At 40.1% G+C, this 23,523-nt stretch overlaps 1 protein-coding gene across 1 annotated transcript; it reads left to right on the top strand.

The window, feature by feature from the left end:
* Nucleotides 1-2,558: 2,558 nt before the first annotated feature.
* On the top strand, nt 2,559-3,500 carry LOC103729485 (olfactory receptor 14J1-like). The gene has a single exon (XM_008827560.1). It carries the CDS (start codon nt 2,559-2,561, stop codon nt 3,498-3,500), a length of 942 nt encoding a protein of 313 aa, XP_008825782.1.
* Nucleotides 3,501-23,523: the final 20,023 nt, after the last annotated feature.

The following is a 23,523-nucleotide window of genomic DNA, read 5'->3' on the forward strand; positions in this document are numbered from 1 at the left end:
AAACCCTGATGCAAACCTGCCCCTAAGGGATGAAATATCTTTTGAATATCTGTGACTATGACCAGGGATTGTCAGAACTTGCCAAAAGCCTGGAGAGCTACCTGAACATCAAGATATCCAGGGTGAGTTTTAAATCCTTGAATGAGGAAACAGGGATTTCATGGAAATTCTGAGAGCTTTTTATACTCTTCAAATTAAGTTTACAAAGGTAAGACTATGATTCTAGCCATGAAGAAAGCTTACCTTACTGAAAAGAAACAGAAAAAGTGTCTGTGTATTTAATTAATATAAGCATGTTAAAAAAATCAGGAGTATTCAAAGAAAAACTGTTTGGGTAATTATTAATGTTTTACATGTATGTATATTCAAAACCTACTTCCCACACTCCCTGCTCTGCAAAGGAGACACAAGGCCCTGATGGATTGCTTTCACTGTCCATGTGGCCACTCTCCAATGTCCCTGAACCCTTATATACAGAGATATGAAAGTTACATGAGAGAAGTGGTGTGAATTCCAAAGTACCTCACAGCTCAATTTTCCATTCGGTATTTACAAAATAAGTATTTTCCTGTAAATGCAGATTAAAATGCTTAACTGCAAAAAAACTGAACTTCCCATGTGCATGGACACTGACATTGTGAAGGACTCTAACATGCTATGCATCTTGCAAAAAATGAATCTTAAATTTTTACCCAGGTGACTCACTTCCCTGTCTGTATGTAAACGTGTACAAACATGGCAGATTAAAATATTACATGATCAAAAATTAAAATTACATGTAAACAATCATGCTGTTTATATTTTCAATGGGAAAATAGGACAGAAATAATATCTTGGTGATAGAGGCAGTGTTGTATATCTTTAGACTCTGTCACACAAACTTTCCACTATGTGGTTAGAGATTTTGATGGGAATCAACAGATGGGAGAAATTTACAGAAATGTAAAATATGTGATTTAGGTACAAAGAATAGGAGTCAAGAAATTTTCAAGTGTGCCAGCTAAAAAATTCAAGTATTCAGCTTGATGTATTTTCTCCTCTCCTCCTCTTCTCCTCTCCTCTCCTCTCTCTCTCTCTCTCTCTCTCTCTCTCTCTCCTCTAACTTGCATGCATGTTGAAATTACAGGCTTCTGTCACCATCCTTGGACCAAACACACATTTTTACCCTATTTCAAACAATGAACATGAGTAGGCCATAGTGTCACAGACATCAGGTTAATTCTCTGCAAAATGAAGGTGCGAGAAGGAAAAATTAGTTGTCCTGTCACCAGGGAAGAACAGCATGAGATGTATAAAATTTCCCATATCAGGTTTACGAGACAGGAGGAAGATCTGGCCATGATGCTGAGCATTCTACCAGACATCCTTTCTAAGTTGAAGAGTCACCTAGACACAGGAAACACAAGGGGGAAGAAAAACATCAAAATTCTGGTAGACAGCCTTGGGTACTTGCTGCTGACATCACAAATGACATAAGAGGGAGCATCAATCAATCCTAACCTCTGATCAACCTTCACACACCAGGGTGCATTTTGGAGAGAGCATGATGGACATGTCCATTCTACAAAGATCTAACTGTGGATCAGGAAATAAAAACTGACTTCTCTGTTATCAGGAAGGTAGATCCTTGGGACTCTCATCCACTTCTAAGGTTGCACACTGCGGGTGCAAACGCTGTCCTTCCAATGTTAGCACACTTCTCACGGTTCTTCTTTCTTTTCAACTGCTGCTGCTTATAGTCTGTTCAGTTATTGTTCCATGGCTGTAACTGAGCAAGTGATATAAAAAGGAGTTAAGTACAAGGAAAAACCAAAGAGAAATTCCTAAACACCAGATGACACTGAACACCAGAAGGTAAACACCCAACCTGAGTTAAGTGTGTAAGAAGCTGTTCGTGAGAGTGTACAAGCCCAGGTGTGTTCCTTGACAGCAGTGTTCTTGCTATGATTTTTATCTCAGATCCACTGACTATGATTGTAGCAGGAAAAGAGAAACACAACCCATTAAGCACCTAGGGCCAAAGTAAAGCAGCTTCTCACTGTGATGACCATGCTGCTGTCTGCTAGAAAGGACACTGATGTCAACGGTCCACAGAGAAATAATGTTCAAGTTCAAAAGATACGTTTTCTTTGCAGAATCATATATGAGCTGCTTAAACTCAGTGCACTAGAGAAATGTACTGAAGTCAGAGTTCAGAAACATTTCAACAATAGGCCAGCACTGTATGCCTAGCAATGACTTTACAGTAATGGGTTTTATCAGTGGAAGGAGAAGAATGCGTTATATGGAGTAAACCAATTTTTTCTGAGAAAAGCTTGTCCTTAGGCTCATTCTCCTGTAGAAACTGAGTTCCTAATAAAACTGTGAGCCCCACTTACGTCAGAACCTGAGCTTCACCCTTCAGACTCTCATATCAAGTGAAAATTGAAAATTACAGGCTTTCTACCATTAGCTGTTGAAATGAGAAATGCTGACTAAAGTCATAATATTTTGTATTATCTTTGCACTTCATGTCACATTTTTATTTTCAAGCACGTTCCACAAATTCTATTCCCAACATGATTGTGACAAACGTAACCACAGTGAGTGGCTTCCTCCTCCTGGGGTTCTCTGACAAGAGGGAACTGCAGATCCTACATGCTTGGCTCTTCTTGCTGATGTATCTGTTGGGCTTGGCAGGTAACTTCATCATCATCACCATCACAACGCTGGACCCACAGCTCCAATCTCCAATGTATTACTTCCTGAAGCACCTGTCCCTTCTCGACCTCTCCTCCCTGTCTGTCACTGTTCCCCAGTCTATCTACAATTCCCTGACAGGAAGTGGATACATTTCCTATTATCAGTGTGTGCTACAGGTTTTCTTCTTCTTATCTTCAGGCTGCAGTGAGGTGGCCATTCTCACAGTGATGTCCTACGACCGCTATGTGGCCATTTGCCTCCCATTGCACTATGAGGTCATCATGAGTCCCAGAACGTGCAGGTGGGTTGTGACAGCTGTGTGGATAAGTGGAGGCATCTCAGGGACCTTGTACACAGCAACCACATTCTCTATGAGATTCTGCAGGGCCAAAATAATCCATCAGTTCTTCTGTGATATCCCCCAGTTGCTCAAGCTCTCCTGCTCTAATGATTACCTTGGAGTAGTTGGACTGACGGCTTTCATATCTGTGATGACAACTACCTGCTTCACGGCCATTTGCTTCTCCTATGTCCAGATATTCTCCACAGTCCTCAGGATGCCCTCTGCAGAAGGTCGGTCTAAGGTCTTCTCCACCTGCCTGCCCCACCTCTGTGTGGTCTCATTTTTTGTCTCCACTGGTATATTTGCATATCTAAAGCCAACCTCAGACTCTCCAACTGCTTTAGACCTCGTGCTCTCTATCTTTTACACAATACTACCCCCAACACTCAACCCTGCTATCTACAGTCTGAGAAATGAGGTCATGAAAACAGCTCTAAGAAAGTTACTGTCAAGTGATAGTTTCCCTAGAGGCTAATTAGTTTTTTTCTTATTGTCCATAGTGGGCAACATTAAACAGAAGATATTTTTTAGTAAATGGAATGTCAATATATTTTGTTAGCGGTATGCAGTAATCTCTTTTCTGTATGATGACCATTGTCATTACAGAACTTCCTCATCTGAATTCTCTAACTCAGGCATAGAAATCACTCCAGGTTCTTTCGCATTAAGGGAAAATACAATTACAACCTAGTAATACAGGCCCAGTACTTCAAAATGCTCACAGTGCATACACAGAGACATATAAATTGGTACACGAAGATTATAGTACACTTGGAACATGTGCATGTGCAATCTCGCAACAATAATAAGTGGAGACACCATGTACTTATACTTCCAATAACCAAACAGTTGATGGTCACTTCAAACTTTTAATTTCAAACACCCATTTCAATTTTGGTGTCTGTCTATACAAGTTTTAATCTGTGTCAGGCTACATGGAAACCCCACCTCAATAAACAGAAAAGTAGTATTTTATCTTTTCCAATTTTTATTGATGTGTGATACTTCAAGCTACTGAACACAAACATAATAGGAAAAAAGTCCATATTTTTATTTAGTTTTACATTTTAATTTTGCCTTTGAGTAAATGCTTTGCAGTTGTAATTCCATGGTTCATAGCAATAAAAAAAATCTCAGTTCCTATTTATTTCAATTTTTACAGCCATTTTTCACTATAAATTTTATATCATTTATTATGAGTTCCTGTGGCAACAAATTTGTTTTATTGAGACATAGCTTTCAATAATTTTTATTATTTTGCTGCTTAACATATTAGATATTTGAATTTACCTGCACTGTTACATAAATTCTGCTTGATCTTTGGAGTTCTATACCAATAAGATACCTTAATATGATTTTTGAATTGTTATTCAACTAACTTATTATTTTAATAAGTGAAATGGATGAAAAATAATTTGAATCAGCGCTTTTCAATTTTGTAGTTTAGTCTATACTTAAATATTTTAATTAAATAATACATTACTGATTCCCACCAAATGTGATTAAAATGGCATTCTTCAGTATACAATGTTCTTTTATTGTTACTTACTTTAGGTGTGTATGTGAGTGTGTCTGTGTGTGTGTGTGTGTATGTGTGTGTGTGACATAGGGAGAAACAGAAAGAAACAGAAAGAGAACTGAGTCTATGTGACCATGCCTGTCCTTGCCTTTCTAACTTTTCTAACCTTTGTTCTTCTCTGGAGACTTGGTCTCCATCACTACATGAGCAGACAAGCTGACCCACAAGCCTCTGGATATTCTGTCTCCACCACCCACTTCCTGAGACTTCTGGGGTTACTGACTCTTCACCAATGCTTCTGGTTTCTAGGTGTGTGGTGTTGATTATGCACTGTGGCATTATAATTATGCCTGTATAGAAATAGCCTGACAATTGCCATCCATGTTAAGGCCAAGAGCAGACTGAGAACCTGCTCCTTCAGGATCCCCTTAGAACTGTGTTTTATTGTAACAATATATCTAGAGTGAAACAGGAAAGTTAAACTCAGACCCTTAACTTAGATAATTTTCCCTTAACTGATCCCTCTTCCTAGAACAAAACACACACACACACACACATGCACGCACGCACGCACGCACGCACACCAGAAATCAGATGTTATCAATTGAATCCCATGTATTGTTTGCAATACAAATGGGATGATCACATGTACATTATTTCCAAAGGATAATCTCTGCTTCCATTGATTTTGATGCTCACCACAAATACATATACACATGCACACACACATATATATACATATACACATATGCACACATATACATACACACACATACACACATACACACACGGAGGCACACATGGACACACACACACACACACACACACACAAACACACAACCACACACATACACATTACTCTAGGTCCAGAGCAAGAAAGGATTATGAGAAATTTAAGTACATTTAGGTTACAGAGGAACTCAAGACCTAGGAGGACCGTTCACCTTATAAAGAGGCTGAGATGAGACTGACTCTCTGGTTGTAAAGCTAACTATGTTCATTTGTCTAGAGTATTTCCATATTGTAAAGGTGGTCTGGTAATCATAATGAACTCAGGTTTTTAAAAGAACATCCAAGCACTTTTACCTACTGAGCTGTACCCACAGACCATAAAGTACTGCATTACTTTTTGTTACTCTTGTAGTGATATTTGGAGTGCCTTTACACATTTTATTCAGTATCATGTATGTGCTTGAAGATTAATACTCATGAGAGCAATCTGCACCTTCTCTTTCATGGCTGAAAAGTCTTTCATTAGGTCTCCCCATGTGATACAAAGAGACTCAGGCAAGATGTTTCCATGGTCAGGCAGGGAGTCTTGGATGCTAAAGATCTGAGCCACATAGGGTGTGTTTTCACTAGCCTCTCCTTGCTAGAACCAAATGTGAGACCCTGTCAGCCCACGTAGCAAGGAACAACAGTGAAGGTGAAGCAGAAGTTTAAGTCAAGATGACTGCTGAAGGTATTAAAACCAAATGTGGCCCAGAAAGGCACCTATTAAGAAAAAGCTGAAATCAAAGAGGAAAAGAGGAAGGTCACCCAAGTGAGGGAACCAGGCTGTGCACCCACATGTGCACAAGGAAGGTCTGTGCAGGTCGGAGAGGCAATGGCCCTTTGGACTCTGCTTTCTGGCATCTTAATCAGGGTCTTGTGGACGTGCATCTGGCTCCATATTAAATATGAGAAATATGAAGTGTGTTCTTAGATTTGAGAGTGGTGAAACACAAAGGCAGCTAACCCATAGTCTGCTCAGAAAGGACCATTAGGCAGGGCAAAAGACCAAGCAGTGCCTTCCTTTGCTTCAGTGAGTGAGTTCACACAGACTGTTGTATCCCTGTCATGGTTTATTAAATAGAACTTGCAGCTTCTAGGAAGAAATACCCTAAAACATACAACACACACACATACATGCAGCTAGGTACTCTTAATTTTGCAGCTGAAGGTCTTGAAGTAGAAAAAGATTAAGTGGCACAACTACTAAACACTAGTGAGATTTCACTGCTGGTGTTTGATCTAGGGGCCAAACATTGAGGTGTACTTTAGGTTGTACATTAGGTTGTACATTTGGTGTACATAGGATTGTAATTGGTTAAATTGGTGATGCATTTTTATGCTTGATTAGTATTGCTTTCTATTTCTGTATATGCATACATGGTGGTTTGAATTAGAATATCTCCCATAGGCTTTGAGTATGCAGAAACTTGTGGGCTTTGAGCTTATCAAATGTTGAACCTCTGAACCAAGCTCCTGTCCTCCTCCCACTTTTAATTCCAAGACTGTGATTTATATCTATAGAAGTCCAAGTAGGTGACTTACATTTTCTGTAGGGCACAGGTGAAGGTTCATTGAGGCTGTAGAAGAGTAATAGAAAAATGATGGGAAAGCTCTTGGTGCCTGGGAATGTGCAATGTCAAGGCCTGGGTGCCAGGGACCACACGTGGAGTCCAGACTAGACTCTGAAAATGGTGGAAACTTCACCTATCCCAACATAGGCCCCAAACACTGGCCAAGTCACTGCCATGCACAAACTGGGACCTCTCGGGGAGGAGCTGTGTGGAATGCAGAGAAGGCTGAAACTTTTGCCCAACATCATGAAATCCTCCATCCTCCACTCTGCTCTACCATTAGTCCACTACCAGAGGAATGTGGAACCTTGGCTCCCAGTTGGACACCATAGCTACAGGCTTACAGGAGGAGACCACAGTTCAGGCTAACAGGAGGGAACCACAGGGCCAATCTCTCAGAAAAGGACCACAGTCCCAGGTTCATGGGAGAGGTCATAATTTAAAGTATTCTGGTTCTTACTATTTTTCTGCCTCCATCACTCTATCCACATGCTCATACCAATGTTTTAAAAGGAACATTTTGGCTTCTGTGAAGCAAACAGAGGCAATAGTTACTTGCTGGCTTGACTTGTTCATAGAATGACTTCAATATTGGAGAAAACCACCTTTCACTCTTGCTCAAGGAGGCAGATGGATTGAGAGTTTTCAATTTCACAGTCACAGATCCAGTTGGCTTTTTATTTTTGCATCTTCCTCCACAGTCAGGCTGAGAGTCACCACCATCACCACCACCTTGCTCTGGCAAGCATCACCATGCCACCACCATCTTGACTCTCCAGTTATTTTCTTTCATATTTTCCAAGCCATGAGTTCAGAATTTTGAGATCAGTGTAAAACCACCTAGGTAAGGAAAATATTTGCCCTGTGTGATAAAGTGCCTCACATGGTTGAGCACATGCATTCAGTCCCTCAGGAGCAGGTATACCTCAGGCCCTGAGGTTGGCTGCCTGGGGCATGCCTCACTCCAACATCTTGATTCCTTTAAGCCTTCATCTTAGAGCATCTTAAATGTGCTGTTTATCTACTTCTCAAGATCATTTCTGCTTCTTTTGCCCTGGAATTATCAGCATCTAGTCCTGATTCATTTTGGAAGATAGGCCCCTCAATAATCTTTAAATTTCTTTGAGAAATTCACATGAATATTGTATCTGCTACATCCCTCAGTCACTCCTTTCAAACTCCTCTAGTGTCCCCTCTCAAATTTATGACCTTTTTTTCAATTATTATTGTAACATTAGTAATATTAATGATACACACAGATGGGAGAGAAAGAAAGAGAGAGAGAGAGAGAGAGAGAGAGAGAGAGAGAGATTACTGAGTCCATTTAGTGTTGCTCCCATTTGCTTGTGTTTAGGGCTGATCACTTGGGATTGGATAACCTATCAGGAAGTTTGTCCCTAGAGAATATCGATTCCCCCTCCCTCAACAATCATTAATTGCTGGTAACTTGGGGTGTGACCTTGTGAAATTTCTTTCATTCACATTGGCATATCAACTGGTGCTGTCATTATGCTGGTCTTGTTTAGGCAACCATATTGTGCAGCTTCCCTGTCATGTCTAGAAGACACTATCTCCCAGGAGGTGTCGTGGTCATCTGGCTCTTATGATCTTTCTGCCCAGTCTTCCATGATTTTCCCTTTGCCTTAGGTGTAGGCGTTGCATTGTAGATGTATCTATTGGGGTTGACCAGTTTGGAGCTTGGTAATAGTCTCCATCTGTTGCATAAAGAAGCTTCTTTGATAAATAAAGGGTGAGAGCTACATTTATCTGTGAGTATAAAGATAAATATTTAGAACAGAGTTAGAAGGTATATTGCTTTAGGGAAATGAAAGTAGTAGGCTCTCCTCTAGGGTCTGTGACCACACTAGCCAATGGCATTTGTTTAGGATTACAGTACTGGACATGAATTTCCCTCCTAGTGAGCAAGCTTTAAGTCCAATTAGCAGCTGTTGGTCACCCCCAAGATAAAAATGATGCCCTAGCACCACTGGGGATATCTTGTCAGGTCAGTCATTGTTATAGTTTATATGCTTCACTGCTTGGTATGACTGTAGATTGCTTTTCTCCCATGGCAAACTGCATAGCACTTTCCAATACTATGAGAGTTGGTCCTCACAGAGGAGGTGTCCTCAGGTCTTACCTTCTAGTTCTTGGAGGCAACCAAGGACAATGGCAATGTCCTATGTTTTGGGGAGAAGTTATTGGACTCCCATGACCAACAACTTAGAAGGAGGATTCCCATGCCTGGCACTGGGTTTTTATGAGATTGACTCTTTGGAGAAGCATCATCACCCCATGTGACATACTTCCATTTTTTTAAAAAATTTATTTATTATTTTTATTTTATGTGTATGCGTGCATTACCTACATGTAGTTAAGTGCACCTGTGTCATGTAATGCCCACAGAGGTCAGAAGAGGCTGTCGGATCCCCTGGGACTGGAGTTATGGACAGTTGTTAGCTGCCATTTGGGTTCTTGGATTCAAACCTAGGTCTTCTGCAAGAACGACTAGTGTTTTTAACCACTGAGCCACCTCTCCAGTCCCCATAATTCCATTTAAAATATGTATCTATACACACATGTATCTTACAACAGTTGTTGAAATTAAAATAAATGCCAATGGACTGGAGCTCCCTGAGCGTCTTTGGCACTATTGCTAAATTCATTTTAGGGTCTCTTAGAAGACAATTTCACAACAATGAAGAGTCATAGTAGATGACAGAAGCAGGTGTTCAAAATCCGAGATTCAAAATGTGACTTCAATTTCAATCATAAATATTTATTTCTAGTTTTCTGAAAGGCCTGTCTTTAGTGAATCAATTATTTTATGGACAAATTTTCATTTTCTTGTTTCCCCTCTCAAGACTACACAGATTTGTGAGACTGTGATTCTCTACCTGGGGAGCTCACACCATCAGCTTCCAGGAGCCTGGCAGACACTCAGCTTCCCAGGTGTCACCTGAGACTTCTTGCATCAGAACTATTCTCCAAGTGTGGTTCAGGTCTCTGAGGTGTAACTAGCTCACCAGACAAATCTCAAGGTTGCTGAGGACAGAAACCACTGAGCTCAGGACAAAGAAACCCCAAGCTCTCCAAGTCCCTGAATAACTATGTGAAAGTTTAATAGCTTAAAGTCCCAGATGACAGAAGGTAATGAGACATTTTCTCCATTAAGCTCAGACTTCCACTGTGAATGATCCATACTCCACACCAAGGAAAAAGCTGCAATAAACCTTTCACTCAGGGAAAAAATACATTTTAGAATCTGTGACTATTGACATGAATTGTCAGAGACTGACAGTTATCTTGGAGAGCTGCCATCAACCAAGACATCCTGGAGTGAGTTTTCCACTTTTAGATGAAGAAAGGGGAACAATGTTTTGGAAATTCTGGCAGTTCTTTAAAACCTTCAGATAAAGTTTACAAAGATTAGACTATGACTCTAACAAGAAAAAAAGCTCACCTTACTGAAAGTGAGCAGATGAAAAAAAATCCATATCACTAACTCATAGAAGCATTGCAAAAGGGTACCCATTCAAGGAAAACCTGTCTACTGGAAAGGTGAGCACCTGTAGAGCACCCTTTAAATGCTCTCTGGTGTCCACACCAGTGAGAAACCCCTAGATGGTACATGTTCAGTATAACTGTGGTCACTCTTTCACTGTCCCTATATTCCTTTTATTCACTTATATAAAATGAAAGAAGTCATATGAATGCCAAAGGAACTCACATATATTTTCCTGGAAAAATAGAGTTTAAGAGCCTGAGAGTACCTGGATCCAGCCTCCAGGTGGTGAATTTCCCCAAATCGCAGTGTACCCAACTGCTAACTGGGATTATGAGAGGTCCCTCTCAGGGCCCCAGGGCAGACTTCTGCCCTATGGTAGGGAAAGGCTGAGAACTTAGTAGACAGCCTGAGAGTGCCCATTGTGGCCTCTCTCTGGCATAGGAGCTGAGATCTCAGCAGACTTCCTGAGAGTCCCAAAATTGGGCCTCCCCTTAGGGAACTTCCCAAATTGTGCTCTGAGTACCCACTGGTAGGGGTCCAAACATTAGAAGGAAGCCTAAGTACACCTGACTGAAGCCTCCCCTAGGCATCTGTGGGAGCTCATGAGTAGCTGATCTGAAGGCATCAGTTCTCCCAAAATAAAACCTGAGAGAATCTGAAACCTAGACCAACCAGCTTTACCTAACCAATAAGAAAACGATCAAGGCACACCAATAGTACAAACAGAAGCAAACTTCAACTTGATTTTCATACCAGAATCACAAACAACAAAAGAATTCACGTGCTAAAATAACAGTGAAAAAAATAATAAAAGGGGAAGCAAAAACACTATGTCCCCACCAAACTCCACCAGTCCTGTAGTAGAGTTCTACAAAGAGAACTCCCTAGAGATAACCCAAGACACAGAATTTAAAAGAACATCATAAACATGATAAAGGAATTCAACAAACTTAACATATAAACAAATTAAAGAACTAAAAGAAGATAGATAACCTTCTAAACAAATTCACAAAGGACATAGACACATTGAAGAAAATTCAGGCTGAAGTGAAGAAGGAAGTGAAAAACTCAATAAGGCAACTTGAAACAAAAAGGGAAAGCCCCACCACTAAAATGAATGAAATAGAAAACAGAATGTCAACACTGAAGGATGAAGCTGAAGAATTGGACTGCTCAAGCAAAGATTATGAAAAATTTTAAAAACACAGGAATGGAATATGCAGGAGGTATGAGACACCATGAAAAGACCAAACCTATGTATCATAGGCGTAGAGGAAGGAAAAGAATTTCAGGTTAATTGTACTGACCAGATTGTAAACAGGATTGTAGAAGAGAATTTCCCAAAATTAAGACATCCCCATACAAATACAAGAAGTACATAGAACAGCAAATAGACAAAACCAGAAAAGAAACTCCCCATAGCATATCATAGTAAAAACACTAAATGTACAGAACAAAGAGAGAATTCTGACAGCAGCAAAAGAAAAACAAGTCACATGCAAAGGAAAGCCCATCAGAATTACAGCTGATTTATCAATGAAAACTATGAAAGCCAGAAGAGCCTGGACCAGGATATTTCCAGTTCTAAATGATGATAGATGTCAACTCAGAATACTTTACCCAGCAAAAATGTCTATTATAGTTGAGGGGGAAAGAAAAATCCTCCATGAGACAAATAGTCTGAAAGAATATATGTTCACAAAACCAGCCCTTCAAAGACTACTTGAAGCAATACAAAGAACTGAGAAAGGAACAACTATCCCCCAAGGTCAGTGAAAGAAACTAAATAAAATACAATTGTGGAAACACAAAATTAGACAAAGAACATAAACAGTAATCAAAATCATGGCAATCAATACACATCTTTCAATAATAACTTTAATGTCAATAGACTGAACTCACCAGTTAAAAAACACAGGCTAGTTGAATGGAGTAAGAAACAAAATCCATCTTTTTGATGTCTGCAAGAAACCCATCTCACCTTCAAGGACAGGCACTACCTTAAGGTGAAAGGATGGAAATGAATATTCTAAGCAAATGGCACTAAGAAACAAGCAGGGGTTGAAATTCTAATATCTGGCAAAATAGACATCAAAGTAATAATCAGAAGAGATAGAGGGTCACTTCATTCTGATCAAAGGAAAAATTCATAAGAAGATACTACAATCAGGAACAGATATGCACCAATGTCTGGTACACGCAAAGGTTCACAAAAACAACACTGCAGGACTTTAAGACATAGATTAACCCCAACTGAGTAATAGTAGGAGACTTCAGTACCCCACTAGACATTATCCATTACACAGGCAACCACAGAAAGACTAAACAGAGAGATAGATGAAATAATGATACCATACATCAAATGAACCTAACAAACACCTTCCGAAAATTCCACCCAAGCACCAAAGAATGTACTTTCTATTGAGAACCCCATGGAACTTTCTCAAAAAATGATCACATACTGCAGCACAAAACAAACATAAACAAATACGAAAAAAGTGAAATAATTCCATTCATTCTATCAGACCGCGATGCAATAAAGCACAAAAGCAACACTGGAAGAAGCCCTAGCCACCACACGAACTCATGGTGATTAAGCAACACACTCATGAATGATGAGTGGGTCAAAGGAGAAACTAAGAAAGAAATAAAAGAATTCCTGTAATTCAACAAAAAGGACAGTACAACACAACAAAACCTCTGGGACACTTTAAAAGCAGTCCTAAGAGTGAAGTTTACAGCTTTAACTGCCTACATTAAAAAAATCAGAAAGAGCACAAATAAATGACTTAACATTGCAACTCAAGACACTGGAAAGGCAAGAACAAATGAAACCCAAACCCAGCAGAAGAGAAGAAATAACAAAAATCAAAGCAGAAATTAATGAAATAGAAACAAAGAAAACAAGACAATCAATGAATCTAAGAGCTAGTTCTTTGAAAAGCTAAATAAGATAGACCCTTAGCCCAGTTAACCAAAAGAAAGAAAGAGAAACTCCAAATCAACAAAATCAGAGACGAAAGGGGAAACATCACAACACACACCCAAAAGATCCAGAACATTATAATGGAATATTTTAAAAACCTACACTCTACTAAATTTGAAAACCTAAAAGAAATGGATGGGTATCTAAAATAATGGGAACTACCAAAGTTAAACCAAGAAGAGATCAACAGTTTAAACAGACCCATAACATATAAGGAAATCGAAACAGTAATACAAAGCCACCAAACTAAAAAAAGCCCAGCCCCAGACGGATTTACAGCAGAACTCTACCAAACATTTAAAGAAGACTTCTAACCAATACTATTTAATTATTCAAAATTACAGAAACAGAGAGAGAACTCCAGAATTCATTCTATGAAGCCAACATGACACTAATACCCAAACCAGGTAAAGACACAATCAAAAAAGAAAACTATAGACGCATATCCTTAATGAACATAGATGCAAAAATTCTCAATAAAATACTTGCAAACCACATACAGACACACATCCAAAGGATCATCCACCATGATCAAGTTGGCTTTATTCCAGAGATGCAGGGATGGTTCAATATACGTAAGTCAATCCAATAAATGTCATAATGGACTCAAAGACAAAAACCACATTGTCATCTCAATAGATGCAGAGACGATGCTTCACAAAATTCAGCATGCATTCATGATAAAAGTTTTAAAGAATTGGACTGGATGGAACGTACATCAACTTAATTAAAGCTATATACAACAAACCCACAGCCAACATCATTCTAAATGGAAAAAAAAAAAAAAAACCTGGATACATTCCCATTAAAATCAGGAACCACACAAAGCTGAAAACTATTTCCACTCCTTTTTAATATAGTGCTTGAAACTCTTACTAGAGCAAAAACACAAGAGCAGGAAATTAAAGGAGTAATAATTGAAAAGAAGAGATCAAATTATCCGTTTTTACAGATGATATGATACTATCACTAAGAGATTCAAAAAGTTCCACCAGAAACTTAGATCTGATCCTAGAACTGATCAACACATTCATAAAAGTGGCAGATTATAAAATCAATTGACAAAAATCAGTAGCCTTTCTATATTCCAATAACAAGCAATTGGAGAAAGAGTACAGGGAAATGTTCCCATTCACAATAGCTGCAAAAAATAAAACCTTGGAAAAAAACCTGACCAAAGATACTGAAGATCTCTACAATTAAAATTTAAAATCATTAAAGAAAGAGATTGAGGAAGATACCAGGAAATGTCAGGGGAATTAATATTGTGAAAATGACCATCCTACCAAAAGCAATCTGTAACAGTCAATGCAATCCAATCAAAATCCCCATGACATACTTCACAGAATTAGAAAAAAAGTCCTTAACTTCATATGGAAGCAAAAACACCCCAGATAGAGAAAGCAACCCTGGGCACAAAGAGCAATGCTGGGGGGATTACTATACCAAAACTCAAAGTATACTACAGAGCTATAGTCATAAAAACAGCATGGTACTGGCACAAAAATAGACACATACATCAATGGAACATCATTGAAGACACAACCTGAGTACATGCAATATCAGTCACCTGATATTAGACAAAGGTGCAAAGAACACACAATATAGGACAGACAGCATCTTCAACAAATGATGCTGGCAAAATAGGATATCCACCTGTAGAAGAATGAAACTAGTTCCTTGTCTTTCACCTTGCACAAAAGTCAACTCTAAAGGGATCAAAGACATAAGACATCAATGTAACACTGGAAACCCTGAAACTATCAGAAGAAAATATTGGCAGTAACCTACAAGATATAGGTGTAGGAAAGGATTTTCTAAATTCGAGAGCAGTCACTCAGGAATTAAGGTCAATTATCAACAAGGGGGATCTTATTAACTAAAAAGCTTCTGCACAGCAAAAGAAATCAAAATGGTGAAGAGAAAACCCATGGAATGGGAAAAAATATTCACCAGTGACACATCTGACAGAGGTTTAACATCCGGAATATATAAAGAACTCAAAAAACAAAGGAGCAAGAAAGCAAATGACCCAATTAAAAGATGAGCTAAAGATCAAGAGAGTTCTCAAAGGAAGAAATAAAGATGGCTCAGAGACATCATTAAAAGTGTTCAACATTTTTAGTAATTACGGAAATGCAAATTAAAACCACCTTAAGGTTTTACCTTACCCCAGTCAGACTGGCTAGGATCAAGAGAACAAATGAAACCAAATGCTGGCAAGAATGTGGAGAAAGGGGAACGCTCATTCACTGCTGGTGGGATTGCAAACTCGTTCAACCCCTATGGAAAGCAGTGTGGAGAACTCTTAAAAAACTACAAATGAACTTACCATATGACCTGGTTATACCACTCCTTGGCATATACCCAAAGGACTCATCCTATTGTAGAGACACTTGTATAGCCATGTATGTTGCTGCTCTTTTCACAATAGCTAAGAGATGGAAACAGCCTAAGTGCCCCTCAACTGATGAGTGGTTAACGAAAATGTGGTACATTTATACAACGGAGTTCTATTCAACAGTAAAGATGAAATAATGAAATTTGCTGGCTAATGGATGGATCTAGAAACTGTTATACTAAGTGAAGTAACACAGACTCAGAAAAACAATAAACGTATGTTCGCCCTCATTTGTGAATTCAAGCACCAAATCCTTATAAGGAAGTGTGTTTCCTGATGCAACTGCAGGAATCGGTAATACGGAAGGGAAACAGGGAGGTAAAGTAAAAGAAGGAAGCTGAGAGAGAATAGTAGGATAAAGGTGTTACTAAGGGTTAAATATGTAAAAAGAGGTTTGTTAAAGGAGAAGGGGAAGGAAGGCTACACAAAGAACTATGGGAATAAAGGGGAAAAAATTCTCCAGATACACAGTTAAAAAAAAAAAAAGCCTTAAGCACAGAAGGAACCCTATGGGGATGGAAGAAAGTCCTTCCAGAAACAGTACAATTGTTAAATGAAAATCACAGTGACAGAGGTGGGTTACCCCTATGAGCTCTTGGCCTGAGGAGCCCTTGAGGACCCCAAAACAATAAAGGCCATTGCCAATAATGTTGGTTGTACACCAGAAGTGGATGGGAAAACCCTATTGCTGAAAACACTGCTTGATGTGAGCACAGGAGCAGGAGAAATCAAGCTTGGACTAAGCCGGAAACTCCCTGCAACTGGATGGGTGGCTTTCATGGTGCCAAAAGGCAATATACAGATGACTGGGGGAGAATTATCCCCTATAATTCTGCTCAATGACAGACCCTGCGTGTTGCGCTATCAATATACCAAACAAGATGTTCCTGCTGGTAAGATAGTAGAGCATCTAGTATATGTACAATGAACAAATATTTGATTGTATATAATGCCCACTCCTAAGGGTGGAACACACATCTGGTATTGTAAATCAGGCCAACCCCCTGTGACAGGGGAGAATATAGGCCCCAGTGGAAAGCCACTGCAGTTGTTTCATTAGATGGAAATGATGTATCTGCTAAAGTACTGACCAAGCATTTGTGTTTACACCCAAGGGTTATTATAGCAGTCACTGTTTAGATGTTCTTGCTTCTTACTGTGTTTTTATAGTAGATGGAATCCCACTGAAATGGGCCAACAGCCCATGGAAAACAGACAGTTTAGAGACCTGAAAGTTCAGTACCTTGTCACAATAGGGGAAGATCACCCCACATCTACCACCCCCTACAAGGCTCAGGGACTTTTGCAGAAGATGTTGATAGAAAGAATGTAAGAGCCTGAGGAAGTGGTGGAGTGTTAATTGGAAGTGTACTCTGGCCATTATGCCAGCAAGATATAGCCACATCTCCTTCCATGCTTATCAAGGAGTCGAGGGGTAAGGAAGTTGCCCCTGCCACTCAGTCAGTCGACCTTAGCTGCATGTGGAGGAGGGGCTAAGGATATATAAGCCAAGAATGCCAGGAGGCACCTCCATCACCATTTTCTGTGGCAGTCAGGAAGTCACAGGATATATATTAGAGTGTGGACTTTCCAGTGCAGCCATAAATGGGGAGTGCCCACTCCTCTGCAAATAAAACCCCACCCTATGCTGTTGAAAAAAAAAAGAAAAGAAAATGATAGGTGTTTGGAAAGGTAGATGAGAGGGATCTGACAAGACCACAAGTGGATGGACTTGCACTGGAGAACATCTGGGGACACTGACTTGACACAGTGACCCAGGACAGAGTATATGGGTTTGAGTGGGGGGGGTCTTAGGAGATACTGGTGGGGATGGAGCTATAAAAATGATTCAGATTGTTTGAAATTGTCTTTATGAAATACAACAAAATTTAATAAAACAAATTTTAGAAAACAGTTTAAAATTCTTTTCTTAAATCAGTTCAGTGACTTGTTTTCTAAAATAGCATTTTCATTTTTTAATAACTTATTGAGAATTTCATACATGCATATAAGGCATATTGACCAAATCCATGCCCACTCTCTCTGCTGCAACTCCTCCCATATCTCCCCATCACTTTTTTCTGATAACTTCATATACTCTTGCTTATTCTTTACTTTTTTATGGGGCTTTTTGCTACTCTAATATTGCCCCCTCTGAAGAAGTAACCCTAAAATCTTTTAAGAGTTAGATAAAAACTCCCAAATACTTTAGACATTTTTGGATTTTGGGACTGGAGTATGTTGCTAAGAGGCCCAGGGACATTGTGACTTTCAGCCAAGAAACTGGCTGCTTTTGGGGGAGGGTATTTTTACCCTAACTGCCTAGCCAATTCCTACCTCCTATTCTTATCACACCAACCTCTGAAGAGGCTACACAGCTTGCAGATAGGGAATCAGGACACAGACCACTCTGGCTTCTTCCAGAATGAACAGGGACCCAGGGAGAGGAAATTGGGGTACCCCTTCAGTGGGTGTATCTAAAAGACACCCAAATTGCATAATTCTTATCTGTAGGTGGAAAAGAAGGCAATTGACTGGTGAATAGGGGATGTGAAGAAGTAAAGGCAAGAGTAATCAGCATTATAAGTTCCAGAGAGGGAACTAGAAGGAAGTCAAAACAGGGCAAATTTCAAATGTTCATATACCAGTCCATTAGAATTTCTTGACAGGAGCTTCCAAAAGCATCTCTCTATTGGGTTCCTCCTCATTTTTCTTTTGTCTGCCAATGCTGGACTCAAGAATTATGGGTTCAGGATTTGCTTTCAGGCATTTTTATAGCTTTTGGAGTGGTTAGAATCAGTGTCAGTTCTCTCTCAAAGGCTTCTAGATAGGGGGAGAAACAAATTTGGTTGTCATTTTAGAACAATAGTGGGTCATCTCCCTTAGCTACAGGTGCAAATTACAGTATTACAGGCCAAGATTTGAATTCTTACATCTGAGCATCAATTTCTGTTTAGGAACAAAATCATCAATGAGAAATAATTGTCTAAATAACTTTTTATATAGACTTAAGCCTAATGTCTGAGAAGTGTAATCCCTTGAACTCTTAAAAGAAATATTCTGATGACTTTACTCTTTGGTTATACTTTCCTTTTGGTGTTTAAGACCATACAGTGGGCTCAAATAAATCAATTTCTTTTTACACTTAAGGTCATTTGAGGATCTGTTCCTCAGGGGTCACATGGGTTTGGGAGGAGCTCCTGGCTCCTTTCTTTTACCAGTTCCATCTGTGTAAAGATAAATCAAAGGCCCTGCTAGACCATGTCTGGCTTCACATGGAAGCATGAATGAGATGTTTCCTCTGAGTTGACCCTCCTCTTTGTAGACTGGACACTGGTTCAAGTCCATTTCATGGGGTCTCCATGGCCTCCCTGAACAAGAAAGAGGTCAGGTGACTCACCAAAGTTACAGGACATTTTGAGAGATTTTCCATAGTCCCCTGGAACTTGGTCAACCTTGGAGGGCAAGGGGCAAAAACTGTCCTTTAAGTCCCTCTGACTACATTAGTATAGGCCTCAAACTATGACTGTTAAACATCCAGTAACGTTAGTTCCACCAGTCTGGTACTTTTAATTATCGTTTAATTAATTATGTAGATAAGGCTTGGGAAAAAAAAACAAATAGTCTCAGATAAACCTTGACTAGATACATATTTTGTTCCTTAAACTAAATTGACTAAACTATGACCATAGACGTTTTAAGATTTTGTGTACATTATTTTTGTGTCATCCTTTATATATCATTACAAATCTAAACAAACAGACCTTCATCACTTGTTTAGGCTTTCTCATTTTTTCTATTTTGGAAAATATCTCCATTCCCATATCCTTTTAATATTTTAATTCTCATTTTCTTTTTTTAAAAATAATTATGAAACATAATAGCATTAACAAATTCATTTTCCATCTGTTATGAGGCTTCTTTTCCTGGGGATGCTAAGCAATGCTTATTCCCTTTTAAGATTCTAGTGTCAAGCCAATGTTTAATTAAAGTTTTACTGGGAAATCAATGAATTTATTGATCTTACTTACTGAGATAACTGAGGGGTTGCTGAGGTATAGGTATGACCTGAGGGTATGCACACTGGAAAGGCTTTACCCAGACTTGGTCAGGCCTTCTCTTCTTAGCCTTCTGTATACTTTAGCCCTCCCGAAATCCAGGAGGCCATGTGTGATTAGGGTCAAATTACATACTGTTGGCTGGGAAGAGTGGCTGGATACTCCACTGAGGGTCCAGTGACCCCGCTTGGCTCTCCTTTAATGAATGCACATAACCATCAACAAGCCCAATTGTGATGATGTTTAGCGATCAGGCTCAGTTGATGTCTAGATGATGGTAGTTATTTTGTGCAGAAGGCACTGCTGTATAGCATCTTATCAGAAGGAACTGGAACTTGAAAGGATTTGGTGCTAGGATCCACATATGAGGGGGAACATATGTCGTTTGTTTTTCTGAGTCTGTGTTATGGTTGCTTAGTATAACAGTTTCTAGATCCATCCATTTACCTGAAAATTTCATTATTTCATCTTTCTTTACTGCTGAATAGAACTCCATTGTGTAAATATACCACATTTTTCTTAACCACTCATCAGGTGAGGGGTTCTTAGGTTGTTTCCATCTCTTAGCTATTGTAAAAAGAGCAGCAACAAACATGTCTCTACAATAGGATGAGTCCTCTGGTTATATGCCAAGGATTGGTATAACCCGGTCATATGCTAGGTTCACACTTTGTTTTTTAAGAGTTCACCACACTGTTTTCCAAGATTGTTCTTTTAAACTCAGTGTCCTGGGTTATCTCTAGGGGGTTTTCCTTGTAGAACTCTTCTACAGGACTGGTGGATTTTGGTGGGACATAGTGCTTTGGCTTTCCATTTTATTATTCTTTCACTGTGATTTTAATATGTGAATTTCTTTAGTTGTTTATGATTCTGAGATGAGAATTAAGTTGAAGTGTGCTTCTGTTTGTATTATTGGGGTGCCTAGGTCCTTTCCTTAGTGGGTACATAAAGCTGATTGGTACAGGTTTCAGGTTATCTCAGGTTTTGTTTTGGAGGGAACTGATGGCTTCAAATCAGGTACTCAGGAGCACCCAAAGAAGCCCAAGTCAGGTTCCAGTCAGATACTCAGTCTTCTTTCTAAGGTTTGGACCCCTATTAACAGAACCTCAGAGAAAATTTGGAAAATTCCCTAAGGGGGGGGTGGTTTTGGGACTCTTGGTTAGTCTTCTGTGTTCTCAGCTCCTATGCCAGAGGGAGGCCAGAACCCGGCACTCTCTGTTGGTGTATACACTGATGGAGGTTTGAGCCCACCTTCTCAGGCTGTCTGATAGGATCTCAGCCTTAGCCTACCAAAGCCAGGTCTGCCCTGGAGCCTTGGGAAGGGCCTCACAAAATCCCAAGTAGGGGGATGGGTATATTGCAATTAGGAAAAGCTCCCCACCACATGGAGGCAGGATCCCATGCTCTCAGGCAGTCCCCTGCATTCTCAGTCCCTATGCCAGAGGGAGGCCAGAACCCAGCACTCTCTGACAGTTGCCAGAGTTTAAAATTCTCAACTCAAAGAAGACGAGAATGCTTATGTCGATGGAGAGCTAATTTCTGGTGGGTTCTGGTGGGATGTTTGACTAAGAGGAAAGATCAAGCAGGTGTTTCTTGTTGGCACACCTCTCTGTACAATTATAGGAAGTTCAAATTTTATTTTTTTATATTTTATTTGTTTTTAATTTTTTATGTGTATGCATGTAAGTGCACCCAAATCATGCAATACCCAGGGAGAAAAGAAGAGGTTGTCGGATCCCCTGGAACTGGAGTTACGGACATTTGTTACCTGCCATGTGGGTGCTGGGATTCAAACCTTGGTCTTCTGTAAGAACAGCCAGTGTTCTTAACCACTGAGCCATCTCTACAGCCCCAAAAGTTAAAATTTTAAATGAATAAAAAACAATAAGCATAGACAATAATGCTGTGTCATTTTTCACGGAAAATTTGTGTGAAAAATAGAATTTGAGAACAGAGAAACTATCATAAATGTGACTCTGAGTTCCCTTTCTCTCTGTTCTCCATTAGGTAGTTTGGAGACTGGATGAAAACCCAAAAAAGTCAATGTTAGTAAAATTAAGATAGCTGGATATTTGTAAAAGAAAAGTGTTAATAAATACATTTAAGCAAGCTTGTTAAAAGTATAAAGATGTTTATAAAAAATACAAGGTTGTTGTTATAGAAATTACTATTAAAGCCAAAAAATTCTTTCTTCAGCCCACCTCTCTGACTTGTACTACACAACAAGTCATAGTCTTGGATTGAATGGATACAGACAAGTATTGAAATTACCTATAGCTACAAAAAGATGTCCTTAATGTTTCTCTGTATTCTACAAGTGTTAGTTTTGGTGTTTTCCTTTACACATAACAAAATAATTTAACTCAAGAATAATTAGGTTTTGCCAGGTGTGGTGGCACATACCTACCACTTGGGAGGCAGAGGCAGACAGATTTTTGTAAGTTTGAGGCCATCCTGGTATGCATAGTGAGTTCCAGGCCAGCTGGTGCAACAGGGAGACCCTGTCTCAAAAAGACCCCCCCCAAAAAAGGAAAGGAAAGAAAAACTACATTTTGCCTGCTAGCACCAGATGAAACAGTCCAAAAGAAATCAGTTTCATTTGATGAGCTTAGTTTAAATCTGGATCAGTTTATTTCCTGTCTACAGGCATGTAGTCATATACTAATTTCTTATCTGGACTCAGGACAGCTATAAACTATCTCTAAACCTAAGGTACAGAATATTTTGCTTCAGTCCTTAACCTTTAAAAATACTAATACTAATTGCTCACCTCCCTCTGCTTCCCTGGGCCTGCATGACCCATGGGCCTCTCTACTGGGAGCCCTCAGGGCCTGGACCCACCCTCACCTCCCTCCACTTCCCTGGGCTACATGGTCCACTAGCCTCTTTCCTGGATGCCAGGGCTAACCTCATGGCCTGGAACCACCACTACTTTCTTATCCCTTGCACTCAGAGGAACCTAATTCCTAGTCCAGGTCCCCAGGAGCCCTCTGGGCCTGCTCCCACTCTCACCTCCCCCTGTTTCCCTGGGCCTGCATGACCTGCTGGCCTCTATCCTGGGTAAGTGGATCACGCCCTCCACACCTTGACCCCCTCAGCTTCATTCACCCTCCCATCTCCCCCACCCATCTCTCCTCCTAGGCTGGGTGTTTGGCACCCCAGACACTGGGGGAACCACAAATGCTTCCTGATCCCTTGTATCCAGACAGACCCAGTTCCTTCTCAAGTTCCCCAGGAGCCCTCTGGGCCTGGTCCTGCCCTGACCTCCCTCTGCTTCCCTGGGCTGCACAGCCCAACATCCTCTTTCCTGGACACCGGGGTAACCTCTGGGCTTGCTGATCCTTTGCATTCAGACAACCCAGTTCCTCAATGCAGTCCCCAGGAGCTGTTGGGGCCTCTTACTGCCCCCATCTACCTTTGCATCTCTGTGTGGTATGGCCACCAGCTGCCTGGGACCAGCATCTTTCCTGGGCCAGGCTCCCAGGCCAGTCCAACCCCCAAACTCCTGAGTCCAAAATCTTTTCTGAAGGTATCCAGACCTTAAGAGAAAGCCTGAGAGCATCTGATCCTCATCTGACTTGGGCCTCTGTGGGAGCTCCTGAAGACAAAAGAAATATGGCCCCTCCAATATAAAATCAAAAGTGAGAACCAGAAGCTTAGAGGAACCAGCTTTTCATGCCC

The sequence above is a fragment of the Nannospalax galili genome, unplaced genomic scaffold (assembly GCF_000622305.1).
Source record: "Nannospalax galili isolate Female #2095 unplaced genomic scaffold, S.galili_v1.0 scaffold132, whole genome shotgun sequence".
Lineage (NCBI taxonomy): Eukaryota > Metazoa > Chordata > Mammalia > Rodentia > Spalacidae > Nannospalax > Nannospalax galili.